Source organism: Psammomys obesus, unplaced genomic scaffold (assembly GCF_907164565.1).
Source record: "Psammomys obesus unplaced genomic scaffold, mPsaObe1.curated_primary_1811, whole genome shotgun sequence".
In the NCBI taxonomy this organism is placed as follows: domain Eukaryota; kingdom Metazoa; phylum Chordata; class Mammalia; order Rodentia; family Muridae; genus Psammomys; species Psammomys obesus.
The window spans coordinates 24,824,726-24,848,671 of record NW_026596039.1 but is presented as its reverse complement, the minus strand read 5'-3'; the positions used below and the strand labels follow the sequence as shown (position 1 = coordinate 24,848,671).

Genomic DNA, 23,946 nt, shown 5'->3' with positions numbered 1-23,946 from the left:
TGTGTGTGTGTGTGTGTGTGTGTGTGTGTGTGTGTGTGTGTGTGTGTCTGAGGTGATTCGAGTGCATGCCGTGCAACTTCGTGTTGGCTTGGCATGTCTTGTGGGGCGGACACGGAGTGAGGATCCTTCAGGCCACTCCACGTGTGCATGTGTGTGTGAGAGAGAGAGAGAAGAGAGAGGGAGGGAGAGACTGACAGAATGACTAGGCCTGTGAGCCCCAAGAAACATGTTGCTTATAACAGTTCTGAGCATCTCAGCTGTACTGTGTGCGAGTGTGACAGACTGATGGAGCTGTCTGTCATAATCTGGGGGCGCTAGGCCGGTGGGGCCTAGGAACAGGTGGTGAATGTACAGGAACTGATTAGTGGCGTAGTGGGAAAAGAATGTCACCGCAGATTGGAGGGGGCCATGAGTGTAGGTGTGAGCACTCAGTTCTGAGCATCTCTATTGTTGCTAGCTGTGTGTGTGAGAGAGAGAGAGAGAGAGAGAGAAAGAGAGAGAGAGAGAGAGACGGAGATTGATGAAGCTGTTTTATCAATCTAGAGATACTGTACACCACCATATTGACAGTGGCTTTGTACCAGTGTGTGATTGATTGTGCTTAGCTCATTTGTTACTGTGGCAACAGGCTGCTCTAGAGGAGGAGCCATGATGGCCTACTCTGGGAAACTGAACCTGTTAAGGATGAGACTTTGCCTCTGTACAAAAGGATAAATAGCCCCCGTCAGAGTTTTGATGGAAAGGCTAAATAACAGGTGAAATGTCCTGTGTAATGCCTGGGACGGTCGGAGTGCAGTGTAGGGTCTGGCCTTTGTTGTAGAGCTGAGAGTGGGGGTTTAGTGTTTGTTGTTGACCTATGTACTGGTAGGGTTGCAGTGGTGAATCCCAAAGGAATTTATGTGCGTGCATTCAGAATTTGGCCACTTTCCACCTCTAACAGAGGTTCTGGTTTGAGCAGTGTGCATCCCCCACCATTTTTATCCCTAAGCAAGCACCTGCCTTCACAGTATCTGCCCAAGTACGTTTCTGAGGGGAAAGCACAGCCTACCCTGACCTGTGGAACGTGTTAGGTGTCTTCCTCATCAGAGTAGCTTGGCTTGAGGGAGAAAATGGAGGGGAGTGGGATGGGATGGGCACAGAAGGCCCACCTTTAATGCTAGCACACATTAGCACTTGGGAGACAGAGGCAGGTGGATCTCTGTGAGTTCAAGTCTAGCTTGATCTACAAATAGAATTCTAGGACAGGGCTACACTGTGGGACTTTGTCTCAAAAGAAAAAAAGAGACATGGCAAGTGTATCACAGAGTGCTTTTGGAGGGACCTTCTTGGATGGCTGCCGCCATCATCATCATTTCATCAGTTTTTTTCAGTGTTGGTCACTGAGACAGAAGAAGCAAATCCATTCATTGGTCTATAATCTAAAAAGGAAGAAACAGGAGGTAATGTTGCTGCTGTGACAAATTGTCCCAGATTTAACAGCTCCAAAGCTTTATCTGAACTAAGGACTTATTCATCTTTTAAACAATAAATCTAATCAGGGAAAAGGTGAGAGGAACTGAGCAGGAAGACACTAACCAGAATAGAGTCTCCATCCTGAATTAGTCAACATCCCTGCTGTTAATGTGCAGGCCTTCCCTCAGGGGCCTAGCACTTGCTTACATCATGACCTGCTGCTGCCACGGGTGGGCAGGATAGAAGGACTGCCCACCACCCCAGCTCACTCTCTGTTCCCACGGTCTCTCTCTCCCCTTTCTGTCCTTCTCTGTGTCCCCCCTTCTTCTCTGCACTCATGGCTCACTTGCTGTCTCTACCCTGTCCCGGTCCTCACTCGTCTCCCTTCCCCCAGTAGACCCGCTTTATACCAGATATGTTGCATGGCATAATTTCTCAGGGGCACATGTTGGCCTGGGTTTGCCATAGTACCCTCTCACAACATTACATTTCATAACACCTGTTGTCCAATGTAAATGACAAGTGTGACAACTAAATAGTAGAAAGAACTTGGGAACTGTACTTAAAAAATCAAAATCAGCCATTTTAACAATCACTAATTTCAGCCATGTAGTGATTTCTTTGTTTTGGCTTTTTGAGGCAGTTTCTCTGTGTAATAGCCCTGGCTGTCCTGGACTCACTATGTAGACCAGGCTGGACTCAAACTCACAGAGATCCATCCACCTGCCTCTGCCTCCTGAGTGCTGGGATTAAAGACATGTTGCTACCACACCCAACCTCAGCCTCAGGAAGTGATTTTTTAAATTCTGGATGGATACTCTTGTAGACAGATGGGTAAAGGGAGTTCCTTAGTCTATGCTGGCCACATTTTAACCCATGTTTTTATATAGATGCCTAATGACGATACCACACCGTGTGCTATCTCCACGGCCATGCAGCCATCTCCAAATTTTGTTAAGTAGGAAGACTGATTAGTCTCTCTCCTGCTCAGTTCCTCTCACCTTTCCCCCAGTTTATCTCATATAGAAACTGCTCACCATCCAATTCCTGATCTGGTTCCACCAGTCTTCCTTGCCTCACACTGTCTTAGCACACAGCCTAATTTTTGTGTGTGTGGGGAGAGTTGGAGTTCTGTTTTGTTATAGACAGAGTTTCTCTGTGTAGCCCTGGCTGGGATTAAAGGTGTGTGCCACACACACTCCCAGCCCCTCTCCCCACCTACTCTGGCTACCCACAGCCTTTTTATATCACTCTACACATCAAGCCCATGCCTAGCACAGGGCCTTGGTTCTACGTGGAAAGCAGACATCCCTATGGTTCACATCCTCACCACACTCAGACCTCGCAGAGGCCTTTCCTGACTACTGTGTCATTTTCTGGTCTTCTCTGCTGGTCCTTGTTTTACCCCCTAGGGTATGCATGCACCACCATGCCCAGTTTATGTTATGCTGGATGTGGAACCCAGGGCTTAGTGCATGCTAGGCAATCTCACTCTACCAACTGAGCTATATTCCCAGCCCCAGCACATGCTTTTTGTTATGCAGCTTCTCTGGGTGTGGTAGCTCTGGGAGTAGGGCAGTGAATGAAACAGTAATGATCACTGCTTTTGACCCGAAATCACTGCATGCCCTATGGACTTGTCTTTTCTGCCTGAACAAATAGTACGTGAGAACAGGAACTTTCCTGCTTTAACTTTCATTGGATTGCCTGGCACCTGCCATCACCAGCCTGTCAGATGGATGGGCAGGTATCTGCACCTGACCAGGAACCTACTGTGATCATAGGAACAGACAGTATTGTGTGATTCCCTTCCTGCCCAAAAGGGGAGATGGGGCTAACAATGTTCCAGGTGCCTTGGCCTGTGGAGAGGTGCTTGGGTACTGAGGACTTCAGGACCACTTCAAAAGCCATTGAGCTTCATGATCTCTCTTTTCTGCCAGTGCTCTGCCTCAGTCTCTGAATGTGGGCCATCAAAGGTGGGAGAAAGGATGCCTATAGTACAAGGGAAACCAAAATCCAAGGTAAGTGGTCACACTCCCACCTCCATTCCCCACCCCCACTCTGGAAGAGTCTATCTGTCTTATAAGAAGTGAATATCTTCTTTCTGGAGGTTTCCTGCCTATAAGGAGACTGATATGTGACACCTGATGTTCTCCCATGCCCACTCTTTTCAGTGTTCACATGACCATTCACAGTCCATTCACATTTGTAGGGGCTCTGCAGTACTCAGAGATGCCCTCCCCAAAAGACTATGAGAGTTCTGTAGTTTCTTTTTGTGCCAGATCAGTCCATTTGTATCACTTTGTTTTTCCTTAAAACCAATTCTCACATGAAGAGGTTTGCCTGGTTAAGATGTAAGATAAGGAATATAGTTTAGAAATGGAAAAGTGAGGTTCACCAGCCTTATGGCTAACCTGCTTCTCCTGGAAGATGATCAGATGAGTGTCACAACAACTCAAGGGCAGTTTCTTAGAAGAAACACATTTTCTTAGTCTGGGGATATTGTTCAGTTACTCCACTGCTTGCTTAAGATTGAAACCTGAGTTCAGTCCCCTAAGCCCCATAAACTGTGTTGGTAAAGGATGCTTATGACCTCATCATGTAGGAGATAGAGACAGGAAGACTGGAGAGGTCAAGGTCATCTTTGGCTACATCAAGAGTTCTCTGCCAGCCTTGGATACACAAGGTCCTGTTTTAAACTAACAAAATACATTTCATCAGTTAAATGTATTTGTTCTCTCTTGCTGCCCAAAAAACTGTATGTCAGCATGCATTTCCTGTTACTTCTGACTTGGTAAGGATTCAGCCACAACATGGTTCAGTTGGGTCCTTAGCTTGGGTTTCCCAGGACCAAAATCAAATTGTTGATTCGCTATATTTTCATTAGAGGCTTAGGTCCTCTTCCAGGTCTGTTCGTTATTAACGAATTTCAGTTTGTTTTCACATTTTGTACATGTGCTCCCTTTCCCCATTTTCATGGGAGCAACACCAATAGTCAAGTAACCCAGAGCAAGACCTAGGTACTGTATGTAAGTTAAGTTTTCCTGGAGCTGAGGAAGATGGCAGTAAAGTGCTTGCCACGCAAGCAGGAGGATCAGGTTAGGATCCCATTTTTAAAAAGCTGGGTGCTGGCCAGTGAGAAGATCAACAGGTAAAGGTACCAACCACCAAGTCTGACCACATGATGTTGATTGTGGAAGAAGAAAATCAGCTTATTCTCCAAGTTGTCCTCTGACGTCCACTCTGCACCATGGCACATGCTCCCTACCTCCCCACATACAAACATAAATAGGTAAATAAGTGTTCAAAAAGTCTAGGTTCAATAATATACACCTGTAAGCTCTCTTCTGGGGAGGTGGAGAGGGGAGATCCCTTGATCCCTTGATCTCACTGTCTGACCAGTCTTTTGGAATTGGTGAGTTCCAGACTCAGTGAGAGACCCTGTATCAAAGAACAAGGCGCAGGACAGTTGAGGAATTTACTGATTGTCAAACCTCTGTCCTTCATGTGCATTAGCGTACATTTACATTACACATATACATACCCAAATGAACACACACACAACATATTTCTGTGTTGTGATGAACCATGGATAAACTGATTGATGAACAGTTTTTAGTTTGAAAGGAGCCAGACTGCATGATTGAATCCCAGCTCTGTTATTTAGGAATTGTGTGAACTGCAATAATTTACCGTTTTAGTTCTTAGTTTTCTCAGGGTTACATATCACTACAGTCCTCTTGTCAGTGTCTTACTACTATTAAGGCTGGGTACTGAGTGAACCGGTATAGTTAGGTCCTTCGAGAAAAATGCCTTGACACTATAACCAGTAAGTCCAGATTGCTGTTTTTTTTTTTTAAATGAAGCATCATCTTTAATAACAGATGTATTATCTTATTACACTGTTATGTTATTTGAATAACTCCACTCTTTTGGTCTCAGAACCCCTGTCACTTTACCTCTCCCAAAGTCACCGTTTTCTCCAGCTATGCAGAAAGAACTTTTGAAGCTCATGATTGAATAGACTTGTAATTTTTTTAATTTCAGGCACCAGTGACTTTCGGGGACTTAGCCATCTACTTCTCTCAAGAGGAATGGGAATGGCTGAGTCCCATTCAGAAGGATTTATACAGAGATGTCATGTTGGAGAATTATCAGAATCTGGTCTCACTTGGTAAGGTGTCCTGTGTATGTCTGTGTGTCTATGTGTCTGTGTGTGTGTCATAATCTAGAACCAATTTATAAAGGGCATATATCAGTAAGGGTCTATTCAGGAAAAGGGAAGACACTTAAGTTGTGTGCATTTTTAAAATTGGGGTTTTGTGCGTGTGTGTGTGTGTCTGTTTCTAAATTACACAGTCTTTTTGTTTGTTTGTTTGTTTATTTGTTTTTATTGTAGTCACAGAGTTAGACATCAGTTACTATGATCAATTTTGGAAAATTTTCATTACTCTCCAAAGAAACCCTGTGATCAAGAGCAATTCATTTCCCATGTCTCTCCATCCTCTGAGTGGGCAGTCCCTACCCCTTGTTCTCTCTCTTTGGACTTGCTAATCTGAGTCTTATATAGAAATGGAATTATAACTGTATGGCCTTTTCTCACTTAGGATAATGTTTTGAGGTTCATCCTTGTTGCATCACATATCAGTACTTTATTCTGATTTATTGTTGAATGATTACATTGTATAGCTAAACTTCATTTCATTTATCTTTCATTAACCAGTGGGTATTTATGTTGTTCTACTTTTAATAAATTACTTCTGTAAACATTCATGAACAGGTTTTTGAGGTGTCTGTTTTTATTTCTCTTGGTTATATATTTATAAATAAAATTGGTAGGTTATTTAGAAAGTACTTTTATGATTCATATATTTTATTGTATGTGTATGAGTGTTTTGCCTGCATGTATGTATATGCACTTTGTGTATGCCTGGTGTCTATGGAAGCCAGAAGAAGGTATTAGATCCCATGGAACTCGAGTCACCAGCAGTTGTGAGTCACCACTGGGTGCTAGGGACCAAGTCCAGGCCTTCTGCAAGAACAGCCATTGCTCCTAACCTCTAAGTCATCGCCTCAGCATCCCCCCGCCCTATGTCACTGAGAAGCTTATAGAGATGCAGCTACCATCTCAAAGGCTATGGAGAGAATGGGGAGTTTGATAACTTTTTTAAGACTGGGAGGAAGAACCCACAAAGCTAGAATTCAGATTTCTGAGACAGAAGAAGGTGTACTGTCTGGTTTGTTTATATGAGTTGAGTTTGTTGAATGGAGGGGTGGGTTTAAAAGAAAACTGGAAATTGAAATAGAACCCCAACTGGCAAAGCTGGCAAAGGAGACATTTAGATTGCAGAGCTTAAGGCCATGTGAGATTAAATTCTTTGCCTTTGTAAATCCTCAGTGGGTCTAAGCTACTGTGTGTGTGTGTGTGTGTGTGTGTGTGTGTGTGTGTGTGTAACAATTATAGTTATTTTAACATATAGTAATGTATACATTACTTGCTTTTTACTTAATACACATACTTTCACTAGCCTCAGAACCTTGAATGGAGGTCCAACATACCAGTGGATCATGGAATGATGGTAATTTAGAGCTGAAAAAAAGCATCTGACCCTATGTTCAGAAACCTAATTTATTTTATAGGTAAACAACACTACTGTATATAACTTCGTTTTCATTTTTTCTGTGTTAAAAAATTTTAAACCAACTCTCATATTTCACCATTCAGCCAAGAATAGTCTGGCATCAGAGGAAAGAGGTTATCCCAACAGTAAACAGTTCTTACTTGAATACCTGAATATCTGGAAAACATTGCAATCCTGACACTGCCTACCTGGGTCAGTGTGAAATCCACAGATAGAGGGCTCAGTGTCACAAGACCATCCCTACCTCAGATACCATTCACAAATTCAGGGAGTTTCCAACTAACTGTAGGTTGGGGGGACCCTAAAACTGCCCATCTTCCAGGTTTGAGAGAACTCAGGTATGTGTTTAAGTTTACTAGTTTAGCATAAAAGACACTGTAGAGGCTGCAGATGATGAGATATGTCAAGAGATTCTGGGGAAAGAGTGGAGTATCTGCATGCCCTAAGAATGCTACTCCCTACCTGTTCAAGCAACCTCGATGTTCTCTGAACCCTTCCTGTGGGCTTATAAAAGCTTCATCCTATTGGTTTGATTGATCATTCTCTAGTGTCTTACAAGCTCTCTTGTGAAGTTAGGGGACAGGACGAAGGCCAAAGCTCCAATCACTGTTAATTTCTCTGTGTAATCCTTAGGCACCCATGTGCTCTTGCTATCTCATTAGCATATGGAAAACACCACTTTATGACCTTTGTGCCAGGAATCATGAATCTAACATTTCTCAGAAATAATCATGTCCTCAGAACATTGGTGGCACGCACCTTTAATCCCAGCACTCGGGAGGCAGAGGCAGGCCCATCTCTTTGAGTTCAAGACCAGCCTGGTCTACAGAGTGAGTTCCAGGACAGCCAGGGTTATACAGTGAAACCCTGTCTTGAACTGCCCCCTCCAAAAAAGAAAAAAAAAAAAGAAAAATCACCATGTCTACTCTCATTCCTATCCTACTTCCATTCTGCAGCTGCCCCTCACATTCTGTGTATTCCCACTGTGATGATAAACCCATAATTTATTAACACTAGCTTGGCTGATTTCAGTGGTGTCTCATATAATGATTGGTTCCCATATTTGTCCCATGTGCAGGTCTTGCCTCCCGGAGACCAAATATCATCACCTTGTTGGAGAAAGGTAAAGCACCATGTGTGGCCGAGCCATCAAGATGGCGCCGAGGCCCTGGTGAGTGACTGAGAACCAAGGCCTAAGTCTTACTATTCAAGCTGTGAAAGACACCAAAGGAGTATATACTCTGGGCTATTGGTAAACAACAGAAATTTATCTTACACAATCTTAAGAGTTGGAAATCCTAAGAGGAAGACTCTAGAAGATATAGTATGTAGTGAAGACCCACTTCCAGATTCATAGATAGTGCCTTGACGTTGGGTAGGAGGGTTGAGGGAGCACTAATCTTAGCCAGAAGACTCCAACCCTAAATCCTGTTTGAGTCCCAAGAGCCCTCACCATGTATGCTAGTACTCCATGAAATATTATAAAAGTCAGATATTTCCTGTGGTTGAGGAAGTCCTTTAAAGGTTGCTCTGGGGAAAAGGCTCCTATGGTCTCCTCCCAGCCATGCATCTCCTGTCTCAGGGTGTCTTCATATAAGTGTTCTCTCTCTCTCTCCTTTCTCACTCCTTCCTTCTCCCTCCTTCAGTGTTCTCTTCCTGTCTTTTTCTCACTTTAAAAGAAGCTCCTTGGCTAGATGAGGTGGTCCACACCTTTAATCCCAGCACTCAGAAAGGCAGAGGCAGGTGGATCTCTGTGAGTTTGAGACCAGTCTGGTCTACAAAGCAAACCCAAAACAGCCAAGGCTATATAGAAAAATCCTGTCTCAACAAACAAATACATCAATAAATAAAAGAAGCTCCTCTCCAGGTTTTTTTTAAGGCTCTCCTTCCCTTTAAGACCCCAGATCACATTTGACTCTTCCATACATTAAACCTTTTATTATCCAATACTCTCCTTCATGCCTCAAGGCCTGATCTTGGTCTCTCAACCTTTCCTACTAATAAACCTCAGTTCATAGTGGGCATTTAAGTTCCAGCTTCATTTCCTGAAACAATAGTATCTGCTTCATATTTGTATTAAACCATCAGGAGGAGGCTTTCTCTTTGAGATGTTACTTGAGAGCTCCTTACTACACTTGACAAAGCCTCACACCTGAACAGGTCAGTTCTCAGTATATGTCCTTAGGGTGAGAATAACCAACATTTAGTCTGTACTTGGTGTCATGTGTGCTTTGAGGCACAGGTTCATCCCAGCAATGCTGTAGAAGGTGGAAATAGTACTGTTGCTTTAGCGATGAATGGGGCACTGCTGTCCAAAGAATCCCAGTCACTTGGCAGACCCAGAACCGGAAGTCAGTCTGCCTTTGTATCAAGAAGCTCGGGTCTTTACTCTCCTTCCGTCTAACACCCTATGACTGTTTTCTTATTTCCCATCAGAAAAGGTATCAGCTGACCTCTGCGATGACAATACTCATTGTGATAATGCTCTTACATGCATGATGTCATCCCTTAAGAAGTACTCATCTCTTCTGTAACTTTTTTTTGGCTCCCTTCAGTGACTTGTTCCCTTTGTGGATAAATTCCTCTTTGGTTGTTCCAGTTAAACATCACTTATTTTGAATCTTTTGTTTGTTTGTTTTGTTTTTCAAGACAGAGTTTCTCTCTGTAGCCTGGACTCACTTTGTAGACCAGGCTTGCCTTGAACTCATAGAGATCTGCCTGCCTCTGCCTCCCTGAATGTTGGGATTACAGACACAGGACACTGCACCTGGCCTAATTTGAGTCTTTAAAGGAGCACTCATTGACTTTTTCTGTAGATCATCATACCAGGAGCTAGGTATGAGCTATAAACAAAGGCCACTGATGAGCAACCTTCAGTGACTGCCAACTTCTAAGTGTGTGTCACTTTCCAGTCACTGACAAATACAAGTGTAAATACAGCATAAAAAGACAAAGAAGTATATTTTGGTTTGTGGTTTCAGAGAATTCATTCCAGTGTTGACTGGGACCATTGTGTTTAGAAATGTAGAGCAAGGACAACACAACATCATGGTAGCTAAAAAGAGGAGAGAACAGGACAGGGCTGTGGATGAGGGATATCTTTTCCAGGCACATCTCTAATGACCTACTTCCTCCATCTAGATCCAACTTCTTGCTTTCCACCACTTCTCAATAAGGAATCCATCAAGAGATTAATCTGCTGGGCATTGGTGGCGCCCACCTTTAATCCCAGCACTGGGAGGCAGAAGCAAATGGATCTCTGTGAGTTCAAGGTCATCCTGGGCTACACAGAGAAACTGTCTCAAAAAAAATCAGAGAGAGAGAGATAGGAGATGTCAGCACAATGAAAATGGAAGGTTCCATTTTCATCTTGACATGAGAAGAAATGTTTCGTTTGTTTTTTTTGTTTGTTTGTTTGTTTTGCTTTGTTTTTGTTTTTGTTTTTTCTGAAGGGCTTGGGGACAGCTCAGTGGCAGAACACTTGCCTAGAGCCTGGGCTCAATCAACAGTGCCTATGAAAATAAAAATTGTCTCATTAAATTGATGACAACCAGTTAATTGAGTTCTTGCTGTGTCCAGGTTCTTTGCTAAGGCCTGTAAGTTAATTTCTCACTTACTCTCTCCAGTACTTGTGGAAATCTCTGTTGTTCCTATTTGAGAGGATTACAACACAGGTTAAATAACTTGCTTAGATCTGTTGAGGAACCAAGGGGTGAGAATTGGAGCCCTGGCGGTTTGAATTTTGACTTTAAATATAGATCTAAAAGGCCAATGTGTTGTTATACAGCTTTAGTCCCAACACTCAGGAGGCTAATGCAGGTGGATCTGAGTTTGAGAACACACTTTTGAGTTCAGGCTAACCAGAGTTACATGGTGAGACTCTGTCTCAAAAAGACAAAATAAAACAAAAAAACCCTCAAAACTAAAACAAAAACTTTTTCCCATTCTATAAAGAAGCATATTTTATTTCTTATTTTCTGTTTGATTATAGAAAGTTGGGATTTTTAAAACTTTTTTCTCTTTTTCCATTTTTTCTCTCTCTGTCTGCCTACCTCTCTGTCTGTCTTTCTCTTTGTGTGTGTATTGCACACACATGTGCATGCATTGTACATGTACACTCATGCATGTTTGCATGTGTGTAGGCATGTGTGTAGGTGCATTTGGCGACCTGAGGTTAGAGTCAAGAATCATCCTCCATCAATCTTCCAGAGTCTGTCAATTAGACCTAAATCCACAGCATTATAGCTAGTCTTGCTAGCCAGACTGCCGAGAGATCACCTATCTACAAACCTGAGGCTGGAATTACAGACAGGCCACAGTGACAACCTATAATTTACTTGGATTCTGGGAATCCAAATTCTGTTTCTTAAGATTATACGGCAAGTGTTTTAACCACTGAGTCATGTCTCCAGCATAAGGTTTTGTTTCTTAACTCTGTGTGTGCATTCATGAGAGTGTCTTGGTGGATAGGCATATGGATGCCTTGTGAACATCAGATGACAATGCATGGGATTTGATTCTCTCTTTCCCGAAATCAAGCTAAGGTCCTCAGACTTAGAAGCAAGTTCCTTTACTAGCTGTGCTATCTCTAAGGTATTTTCACATGGTTGAACACATTGACCCTATCTCGTAATTTCTCTTGTTCTGTGTACACATTCATCTGCCTTCTAGAATTTTGAATACATCCTGCTTTATTTTAGTTTGTTTTTTTAATGCTTTTATTATTTGTGTGTGTTTTATGTTCTATTGTATGGGCATGTGCATGCCACAGTGTTTGTATGGAGGTCAGAGGACAACGTTGAGGAAATGGGTCTCTCCTTCCAAGTTTGTGTAGGTTTCAGGGATGTAACTCAGGCCTTCAGGCTTGTATGACATCACTGGGATTAACGTTAGCATATGCTGTGGTTTAGATTCCCATCTTGGAAACAGGGAGATGAACTGAAGGAATATTCAATACAAGAAAAGGAGAGGTCATCCGTAAATGAAGACACAAAGAAAAAGATAAGTGTCTATTGAAACATCTTACTGATTAAGAAAGCTTACTGTCCTTCCAGAGGAGCTGGGTTTGGGTCTCAGCACCTTCATTGGGTGGGCACCCTTAACTCTGGCTCCAGGAGATCCAACATGCCTCTTCATGTGCCTACACTTATACAAACATGCCCACACACAGACACACACACATATACATAAAAAACAAAAACTTAAAGGAAAACCAATAGGATTGGAACCAGGAAGGAGTCTAGGGAAAATTCCAGAAAACTTGTGTTTATTTTTGTTGTTGTTATTGTTGATTTTTTTTCCGAGATGGTTTCTCTGTGTAGCCTTTGCTGTCCCGGACTTGCTTTGTATACTAGGCTGGCCTCCAACTCACAGAGATCCGCCTGCCTCTGCCTCCCTCAGTGCTGAAATTACAGGTGTGCACCACTTTGCCTCGCTTGTTTTTTATTGATGCCTATGGATAGAGAGGAGACAGCTGTGCCCATAGGCAAAAGGCAGTTTATAAAGGTACAAGGGGGAAACCACGTGTTAGGATGAGGTGTTTAAATTTGATTGGGAATGTTAGTTAAAATAGCCAAAAGGGCCTTTTGATTGCTGGACTTCAAAATGTTGATAGCTGGACCTTGGTAGCCTCAGGAAGAGGAAATTGTTATGGGGTCCACTTAAATCCAATATAACTTAAACTCCAGGACAATGCAGGTGACAAAATTATTGTACTCAGGCTGCTACTGATCAATCAAGGCTGTAAGACAGACTCAGGAGCTGAACTATGACCCTGAAGGAACATTGTACAGCATATTTTAAATACACCGTAAAGAAAGGGGGAGCAGGGTAGCCTGTAGCATTGTCCAATCATATTTTGACATAAGGATTGAGCAAGGAAGTTTCCATCAGTCAGGATAGGAGTAGGCTCCTGGGCCTGGGAACATGAACTTAACTGACTTTGCCAGCAAGATGGTGAAGTTGTCCTTGAAATGGCTGGACTCAGACAACTGTCTCCTTACAACAGAAGCTGTTCAACTATTGGGAAATCCCCAGCTCTCTTAGGACCTTGGATTTGGTTTCTCTCTATGATTAAATGGAGTCCTGAAAACAAAATGACAGTACTTAGAATAAATTTCTTTTGCTTGCTTCCAACATAAGGGGCCAAATAAGGAAACAGACCTTAATGGCTAGCTGTAGGCATGTAATCTAACGGTTTACAAGAAATAGGGAATGAGGGAAGGGCCAAAGCCATGTTTGCCATGTTCAGGCTGGCTATAACCCTTCATCCATAATTTTGGGTATGTTTATTTTATACTCACATAGCATATTCCACATCATACCAGCCACATTTTAGGTACCCAATCGTACATATGACTAATTGCTACAATGATGGATAGCATAGTTCTAAAGTATATGCTGTGTTGATTGTGGCCCAATAAACTAAGGTCGATAGTCAATCTGCTTTGTAAGTACTTTATTATTTAGGAAAAAATTCTTTTAAAGATACTTTTTAAAAAATTTTTGAGATAGTGTTTTGTTCTGTTCATTTGCAGCTCACCATATATGCTGAGCTGACTTTGAATTCAGGATCTTCCTGCCTCAGCCTCCTAATTGCTGGGATTACAGATATAACACCAACCACATTTATCAGCACAAGTAATTATTTTGAGCCATTTTGGACCAATGTGCTCTGCTCCATTTTGACCATTTTACTAAATAATAGATTCATTCTCTTTAGCTTAATATGTTACTTTGTTTTCTTAGAATTTCACCCCATTTCTCTAAGCTTAAAGTTTTTATAGTTTTAAATGTCTGCTCAGTCTTAATTGTTAGTGTATTTGTGGTTTTAAGGATTTGATATTCAAGAATATGCTTTTAGAATTTATAACTTCTCAGCGGTGATCACTCAGTTTGAAAGTATAATCCAGCCAAGCAGATGTCTTTAATCTCAGTACCCATGAGGCAGAGGCCAATGGATCTCTGTGAGTTCTAGACCAGCCTGGATTACAGAGCAAGTTTCAGGACAACCAGGGATACACTGAGAAACCCTGTCATGAAAAAGAAAGAAATATAGTAAGCTTATTCTTAAAAAAAAAAAAATAGAGTGCAATCTGTTTTTTCTACAAATTTACAAAGTTTGATGTCAACATAATCTAGTTTTAGATGATTTTCATCACACAGGTAATATCTCTCTTACCATTTACAGTTAATTTCTATTTCCACTTTATTCTCAAGTAACACTTAACATTTCCATGGAAATATTCCTCCTTTTATGGACATTTCATATAGTAAAATGTAATTAACTAATGAACAATCTATGGAGTTAAATGTGGCATATGGCATAAAATATATCACATACATAAAAACTTGATTTATTCACTTTCAAACTCAAAACTTTCCTGAATTTCATTTACAACATTTCTGGAAAGCCCTTTCTACAGTTGCTGTGATTAAACACCCAGAAAAAAAGGAACTTAAAGGAAAAAGGATTTATTGGTTCATAATTCTAGGTTATACTCCATTGAGGGAAAGTTAAGGCAGCAGGAACTTGAAGCAACCCACTTTATCTAGTTAAGAGCAGAGAAATGAATTAATATATGCATTGCTCAGCTGGATTTCTCATTTTTATTTGCTCTGGAACCCCAAGCCCAGGTAATGGTGCAGCCGACCATGGATTAAGGTAGTTAGGACATTCTCAGAGACCCTCCTTCCTAGATGATTCTGGATTTTGTCACATTGATGATTAAAGTAATTATCACAAGATCTTAGTATAGTAATGGAGACTATATAGTAAGACATTGTTCTTGTTAGCATGAGTTGTTATAATCACTAATTTTAATGGCTCCCTTTTTATTATACAAGCTTTATTTCTTCAGCACAGAAGAACTAATTCTGTCTTTCAGAATCAGGATCTAAATGTGATACCAAGAAGTTACCTTCAAATCAGTGTAACAAATCTGGGCAAAGCATCTGTAAGAAACCAGTTTCTTCACAACAAAATGTTCCCACAGAGAAAACAAAACGTGACAAAACTTCATTCCCAGGAAAACCCAAGAAAGAACATTCAGACAAGAAGTCTTTAAAGTGTAATGATTGTGGGAAAACCTTTTTTCGGCGTTTATCCCTTAAACTTCATCAAGACTTTCACACTGGAGAGAGGTCTTATGAATGCAGTAATTGTGGACAAGTTTTCAGGCAGATCTTATCCCTCATCCTTCATCAGAACATGCACAATCGGAATAAAAACTATCAATGTGATAAATGTGGGGAAATTTTTAATAAAAAATTAACTCTTATGATACACAGCAGAATTCATAATAGAAAGGAAAATTTTTACAACGGGAAGGCCTCAGGTTCATGCACACCTCTCAGTGTACACCATAATAATCACATTGTTGAGAGTATCTACCAGTGCAGAAAATGTGGAAAAGCCTTCAGTCGGATGTCATCCCTTTTGCTTCATAAGAGAATTCACAGTAGAAAGAAAATACAAAAATACAATAAATATGGGAGTGGCTTCAAAAAGAAGCAAGTCCTTGTACATCAAAGAATTTGTATTGGAAAGAAAACTCATGAAAGTAAGAAGGCCTTAATTCAGAGTCTCAGGAAGAGAACTCACCATTTAGAAAATCCTTTTACGTGTAGGAAATGTGGGAAGTCCTTTAGTAGGGTCTCATCCTTAATGCTTCATCAGAGAATTCACACTTCAGGGAAACGCTACAAATGTGATAAATGTCAGAAAGACTTTAGACGTCCTTCGACCCTTATTCTGCACTTAAGAACTCATAATGGGGAAAAGCAGTATAAGTGTAATAAATGTGAGAAAGTCTGGAGTCGGCATTCATCCCTTATTCAACACCAGAAAATTCATAAAAGGAAAAAGAAACTCATTGCATGCAAAGAATGTGGAAAGATGTTTGGTGGAATTAAAAACCTTAAAGTACATCTGAACATTCATTCAGAAGAAAAACCTTTCAAGTGTGATAAATGTAGTAAAGTTTTTGGTCGCCAGTCATTTCTTACTGAACATCAAAGAATTCATACTGGAGAAAAGCCTTATCAGTGTGAAGAATGTGGGAAAGCATTCAGTCATCGGATATCTCTTACCCGACATAAGAGAATTCACAGCGAAGACAGACCTTATGAATGTGAGCAGTGTGGGAAAGCCTTCAGCCAGGGTGCTCATCTTGTGCAGCATGAAAGAATTCACACTGGAGAGAAGCCTTATGCATGCAAAACATGTAAAAAGTCCTTTACTCAGCGCATATCCCTCATTCTACATGAGAGAAGTCATACTGGGGAGAAACCCTATGAATGTAATGAATGTGGGAAAGCATTCAGTAGTGGCTCGGACCTTATTCGACATCAGAGAAGTCATTCTTCAGAGAAACCATATGAATGTAGCACATGTGGTAAGGCATATAGTCGGAGCTCATCTCTGATTCGACATCAGAGCACACATTCAGAGGAAAAATCCTAAAGTTGTTGCTAAATCTGCCAAAACTAAAAAGGATATCAAAGAAGTGTTCATGGAGATTGTGTGGAAGTGTTCTTGACGGATCTGTGTCCCAATAAACTTGTTATTAGTTGAAACATTTGAAACAAATATATGTTTAATATATCTAACCTACCAGATGTGATTGTTTAGCCGCACAGTCTAATGTGGAGTCCCAATTGCTCACTTTCCTGATTGTGTGGCTTCTTTGAAGCTATGACCTGATCCTGCTGCCTAGCATCTTGTGAGTTATCATACTGCATATTATTAGCCTAGGGAAAGATCACAATTTGACATAATTTTTAACTGAATGGATATCACTTCTTCACCATCATAATGCTGAAAAATAGTAAATCAGAAATCATTAATTGGAGAAACTATCTGTCCATAACCTATTTTGTATATATGGGGCCATTTTATGGTATTTTTCCTTTGAAAGCTAAAGAACAAAAGTAGTTGATGGATTTTGAACTGAAGATCTGAAATCAGCTGAGGTAGGATGAGAATACTGGATCAGGGTTTGTGAGTAAAGGTGCTTTTCAGTTGGCATTTCCAGTGTAGCTTTGAGGACATTTCACTGGATACATGAAATGAAATGGAACTGCAAAGTCTGTTTCTCTGGATTATGCTTTGAGCCTGAGTTGAGGTCCCAGGAAAATAGTGTGGAGTCTAACAGACCAAACAGAAAACAGGGTGCTTCTTTCTCCTGACAGATATGTGTTGCAGTAAGAAAAAAAAAGGAATGAGCTTTAGGTTGTTAAAAATGGTATTTACAGGGGGTGTGGAGCAGTAGTTAATACCACATTGCCTCCATGCATATGAAGATACACTGAAAATTTAGTATGACTCTGACAGGCTGGGGATTGCTCAGGGTATACTAAAGAGTGAGGAACATCAGAGCAGGAGGATGTTATTTTTTTACTTTTTTATTTGAAAATAAATTGTCTATATTTATATAAGTAAACAGTGTTTCCATACAGTAATGCTAGTTGGCATACAAAAAGTAACTATTGAGATATGTGTTTGTGATTTTATGTTCTGAATATTTGTGTCACCCCCAAACTCAAATGTTGAAGCCCTAAACTCTCAATGTGATATTTAGAAATGAGATTACTGAGGTCATGTTGTGGGTGGGCCTTTTTGTTATGTTTATTGATCAAAGACACCAAAGGGCTTGATCTGTTTCTGTCTCATGTGAGAACACAGGGAGACATCTGCAAACCAAGAAAAAGCCCTCACCAAACCTGACCAGTTTGAAACCCTGACCTTGGAGTTCCAGCCCATGGAGGAACTATGAGAATTTAATTTCTCTTAAGTCAGCCTGTGATACAGTGTCATGGCAGCTCAAACTGGTTAATACATGGAAAAACTCAGTTAAGTACTAGATGTTTTCCTATGGGCTGTCCAGCACATTCAATGTATTTTTCTGTCCTTCTTTCCAGCTTGTGCAAGTTATAAAAGAAATGAAGAATGAAGTCTGAGTTCTTTTCTGTGATTAAAGTATATACAATCAGGCTCTTTTTACGAGTTTTCCTTCTGCAAATCCTATTTAGGAGAATATCTGTTTCATTTCTTCTTGTTTTGTTGTTTTTTGTTTGTTTTGGGGTGTTGTTTTGTTTGTTTGTTTTTCAAGACAAGGCTTCTCTGTGTATCCCTGTCCTAGAATTCCATCTGCAGACAAGGCTAGGCTTGAACTCACAAAGATCTACCTGCTTCTGCTTCCTGGGTGCTGGGATTAAAGATAAGTGCTACCTATTTCTTTTAAGAAACGTTTATATTATTTGATCACATGGTTCTAATTTTGACCACAAATGTTGTAGTTTCAGTCAGTATAAAATGTCCACTATAGATTCATCATCCTCAGCTGGCAGGAGGCTCTGGGAATTTTAGGTGAGGCCTTACTGAAGGAACTATGGCATGGGGATGTTTTGGGGGGCTGAGTCTTGTCCCATACTCTAAGAACTATTTTTGGTGGGGGGGCTGGGTGCAGTGGCACGTGCCTGTAATCCCAGCACTCAGGGAAGCAGAGGCAGGCGGATCTTACCTGGTTTACAAACTCAGTCCAGGACATCCAAGGCTACACAGAAAAACCCTGTCTTGAAAAACAAAAACAAACAAACAAAACACCCTTTTAAAAAAAGAATTTAAAGTTTTATTTTATATGGATGAATATATGGGCGCAAATGGCAGAGACCCACAGCTAAACATTAGGTGGAGCTTGAGGATCCCCACTTTTAGAAAATGGTGAGGATGGATTGTAGGAGCCAGAGGAGTTGACAGGAGAACATGGCCCATAGAATCAACTAAGTGGGGCTCATAAGGGCTCATAGAGACTGAAGTGGCAATCAAGGAGCTTGCGTAGATCCACGCTAGGCCCTCTGCGACTATGTTGTGGCTGTTTAGCTTGGGGTTTTTGTGGGACTCCTAACAGTGAGAGTTGGAATATCTCTGACTCTTTTTCCTGCTCTTGAGATTCTTGTTCTCCTACTGGGTTACCTTGCCCAGCCCCTGATATGAGTGTGTCTAGTCCTATTGCATCTTGTTAGGCCATATTCGGTTGATATCCCTGAGAGGCCTGCTCATTTCTGAAGGGAAACAGGAGCAGTGTATCTAGAGAGAAGGGATGTGGGAGGGTGGGGGAGGCATGACTGGGAGGAGTGGAGGGAGGTGGAAGCTTCAGTCAGGTTGTAATGTATGAGAGAAGAATAAATAAAAAAATTAAAAGGTTTAAAATATTTTATGTGTATGAAAGTTTTGCCTGCACATATGCCTGGTGCTCAGAGGCCAGTAGAAGGAATCAGATTCCCTGAACTGGAGTTATGGTTGTAATTCACCATGTGGGTTCTAGAAATTAAACCTCTGCAATTAATAAGTGCTCCAATCTGCTGAGCCATTTCTCCTTCCCCCCTCCTCTTTTAAGTCAACCAGTCTGTAGTATCTTTTTATGACAGCTCACGATGACTCATACATTGGAGAGCTTTTACCAGAACCTTCTCTATTCCTCCTTTTTCCCATCTCTTTTCTGATTACCAGGTGAGAGCTCTGCCCTGCCTGCTCTGCTCACCCTTCTATGAAGGACTAAAACCAAAATAAATTGTACCTTGTTTTGCTCAAGGATTTTGTTTCAGCAATAAAGTGTCGAATACAAGTAAAGAACAAATGAACAAAACTTAGAGAAGTTAAACTCAGAAGCAAGGTAAAGGTAGCTGACATGATGTTGAAATGTTGAATTTTTGATATGTAAAATAAAATCACTGCAACAAATGGATGAAGAATAGCACAGAGAAGACTCAAAGAAAGGCAGGCTTTTCTCTTGCCCTTTCTATACCCCTCACCACTGCTCAAATCTTTATGCTTTGTTATGTCCTCTTGCATCTGCCGAGAAGCTCCAGATCAACAGTATCCCTTGGAAGATGTCATCTGGGATGTGGCTCACTAGTAGACAACATGTATTCTAGTTTGCTGTTTGCTGTGATAAAACACTGACTAAAAACAACTCAGGAAGGAAGACTTTTTTTAGCTTACACTCCTGGGGCACAGTCCATCACTGAGAAGTCAGGGTAGGAGCTTGAAAGGCAGAAACTGTGGCGGAATTCTGTTTCCTGGCTGGTTCTCAGGCTCATGCTTAGCTAGGTACCACATATACCTTAGGACAACCTGCCTAGAGAATGGTGGTACCCACAGACCCCAATTTACAATCAAGACAAACCCCCACAGACATGCCCAAGGTTTGATTTGGGCAATTCCTCAATTGAGACTCCTCAAATGACTCTGATGGACCTGAGTTCAATCCCTTGGACCCACATGGTGAAAAGAGATAACCAATTCCTTCAGGTTGTCCTCATACACTTGTGTGCACACACAAGCATGCACACACACACACACACACACACACACTAAAATGAACTCTTTTAAAAAGTATATAAGATTGAACTACCAGCAATACACCTTAAATGCATCAATCAAATGTAAAATGGTGTGTGTGTGTGTGTGTGTGTGTGTGTCTGTGTGTGTGTGTGTCTGTGTGTTGTGTGTTAGGAGGTATAGTGGTATAAGCACTCAAAAAGCTGAAACTAAGGACTAAGGGATAAAAATTATTATAGAGTAATTGCCTAGCATGTGGTGAGGCCCTGGGTTCAATTCCTAATGGAAAAAAAAAGTTATAATAAAGTGGTCAGTTCCAAGAACACATAATCTCAAATGGACATAAACTGAGTTATAGAGGTGCAAGTTAAATAAAGTTAAGGGGCCAATAGAAGGAAAAAAAAGAGATAGATCTGAAGCATGTAAGCACTGGGATGGCTTAGCAACCAGGATCCCTGCTTTGCTAGAGCTACCCTCATACCTTTTCCAAAAAAGTGTTTAGCAGTCTCACAGGTGGTTAAGCTATCTGCATGGCACACCCCTCTCCAAACTCAAGCATGAAGACCTAGATTCAGATCTCCAGCAGGCATGTAAAAGTCAGGCATGGAAGCACATATATGTAACCCCAGTTCTGAGAGGTGGAGACATGGGAATCTGGGGGGTTCCTGCTGGTCAGATAAAATAGCTGAAAAAGTGAGCTCCAGGTTCACTGAGAGTCATTCACAAAAAGGAAGAGTAGGGCCAAGCATAGTACATGCCTTCAATCCCAGAACTCAAATGGCAGAAGTTGGCATAATGGCAGATCATTATGAGTTCAAAACTAGCCTGGACTACTGCATAGATTGTTCCTAGCTGACAAAACAAAAACAACAAAAAGTAGAGGCCTGGAGAGATGAGATGGCTCTGTGATTAAGAGAACTTGGTGCTCTTGCAAAAGATCCAGCTTCAGTTCCCAGTGTCCATGTGGTGGCTGATAGCTGCAATTCTAGTTCTAAAGAATATGACGGCATCTTCTGGCCTCCAAAGGTACAAGGCACACAGGTGTATGTTGTACACAGACAAACATGCAGGCAAAGCCACCCAAACACATACAAATGAAATCAACAAATGGGGCAATAACTCTGGTAAAGCACTTTCCACAAAAGCCTGGAAACTGCAATTCGATCCCCCAGAACCTAGGTTAGGTCTGATAGTGTAGCACCCATGTCATGATCCCTACTCTTTTAAGTAACCCCTCATCCATACTCCTGTTAGAACTCCAATAAAAACTCATTCTGGGGCTGGAGAGATTCCCAGCACCCTCCTGGTGGCTCAAAATCATCTATAACTCTAGTTTCTATTCCCTCTAGTTTCAGGGATCTAATACCCCCTCCTGGCTTCCTCAGCACTAGGTATACAAAACACTAATATACCTAAAGTACAAATTAAAAAAAAAAAAAAAAACAGAACCAAAAGATCTGGGCACAGGGGTCTTTTCTGAGACTGATACTCCAAACAAGGACCATTCGTGGAGATAACCTAGATCTCCTGCACAGATGTAGCCCATGGCAGCTCAGTGTCCAAGAGGGTTCCCCAGTAATAGGAACAGGAACTGTCTCTGACATGAAGTCAAGGGCTGACTCTGTGATCACCTCGACCTGAGGGGGGAGCAGCCTTACCAGGCCACAAAGGAAGACAATAAAGCCAGTCCTATAGAGACCTGATAGACTAGGGTCAGATGGAAGGAGAGGAGGACCTCCCCTATCATTGGACTGGGGGAGGAGAAGAGGGAGGGAGAATGGGATTGGGAGGGGCTGGGGGATGGGGCTAGAGCTGAGATACAAAGTGAATAAACTGTAATTAATAAACATAAAATTTAAAAAAACCCTTCATTGGTTTACCAATTTGGACTTTGATGCAATCATTACTTAGGTCTGTAGTGGGTTCCCTTTTTGGGAAGAGTAGGGGTGTGTGTGTGTGTATAGGGGTTAGTGTGATAGATGTTGCATCTCCCCAGGAAAGCCCAACATAGCTCTGCAGGGTGGTTCCTAGAAATTATCATAATTATCACTTGAAGAAGCAATGTTGTCCCTATAATATTAGATAGGTAGTTTGGCATTAGCAGGCTTGAAGTTGTTGAAGGTGAACCTATCCACCAGTAGCAGTAACCAGGAAACAAAATGCAGTACTCTGATTATTAATCCAAACAGTGGGATTGGAGTCCTACCTCTGGCCCTAAAAGACATGACATTCTGAATTCCCCAGAATTGCTGGTAAGGAACAAAGATATACCATTGTGTTTTCTCCCCTAAGTGTTAATACAAAACTGGGCACAGTGGCACAGGCCTGTAAGCCCAGCACTTGGGGAGGCAGAGGCAGGTGGAGCTCTGTGAGTTCGAGGACAGCCTAGTCTACAAAGTGAGTCCAGGACAGCCAAGGCTACACAGAGAAATCCTGTCTCAAAAAACAAACAAACAACAACAGCAACAAAAGAAAGAAAAAAAAGATGGGCCTGTCAGTCACCCAGGTAATAAAGTTCTCCTGAGGAAAACTTTCAATAGAAACAGTATTTTTTTAAAAAAAGTCTGCCTAGATTTCTGTGGCTACTGTCCACGTTCACTCACAATGGTCCCTTTGAAAATGCTGTACTTTACCTTTTAATAAACACCTGTTATCTACACTATGCTGTTTGTGTCTTGTCTGAATTCTTTCAATGGAGATCATATAGACTGGGATGCTAAGGGGAAGCTGGAGTTACAGCTTGGTAGCACTTAAGCTGATTATTATTGATCCAGGGTACAACCTCAGCATCATATGGGGTTAATTTTCATCCTTTGTCAGAAATGTGTGTGTGTGTTTGTGTAGAGGAAGTATATGTGTACCAGAGGGAAACTGTTTGAGGTTGATGTCAAGTGATCTCAATTGTGCTCCACTTTTAAAAAAGATTACTATATGCATGCATGAATGCATGGTGTGAAGGAAACGTGCTATGATGCACATATGGAGGACAGAGGACAACTGTGGGAAGTAGATTCTCTGCTACCGCCTTTCCATAGGTTCTGGGGCTTGAATTCAGGTCACCAGGCTAGTGCAGCATGAGGTGTTAGGATGAGCTGAGCCACACTGATGGCCAGTCACCTTGTGTTTTGACAAATACTCTCTCACTGAACTTGGAGCTCATCAATTTAGATAGGCTGAGTTGATAAGATCTGCCTATCTCTGCTCTTTTAGTGCTGTGGTTATAGACTGGCACACACTGCCGTACCAGGCTTTGATGTGAGTGCTGTGAATCTGAACTAGGTCCTCACACTTGCATGGAAGGCACTTTACTTACTGAGCCATTTCCCAAGCCCCATAAAACTGTTGTTCCTAGAATCCAAAGTGACCACAGGCTTAGGCTAATAACTAGAGACTTCTGGGCACCTTTTACAGGCTCTCGTGGGACTAAGTATGGAGTCAATGCTTTTTAGCAAATAGAGTTGTAGGCGCCTGTTATAATCCCCGACACTGCCAATATATGCATATGAATAG

The 23,946-nt window shown here is 41.5% G+C and overlaps 1 protein-coding gene across 1 annotated transcript in view; it reads left to right on the top strand.

Moving 5' to 3' along the window:
• Znf667 (zinc finger protein 667) overlaps nt 1–19,339 on the top strand; it is a 19,530-nt gene extending 191 nt beyond the window's left edge. Inside the window, exons 2-5 of the mRNA XM_055621910.1 lie at nt 3,393–3,473; nt 5,500–5,626; nt 8,173–8,265; nt 14,981–19,339. Coding sequence (XP_055477885.1) covers nt 3,441–3,473; nt 5,500–5,626; nt 8,173–8,265; nt 14,981–16,557 — 1,830 coding nt within the window. The 5' untranslated portion in view covers nt 3,393–3,440 and the 3' untranslated portion in view covers nt 16,558–19,339. The remainder of the gene's footprint in view (nt 1–3,392; nt 3,474–5,499; nt 5,627–8,172; nt 8,266–14,980) is intronic.
• The last annotated feature ends 4,607 nt before the right edge of the window (nt 19,340–23,946 follow it).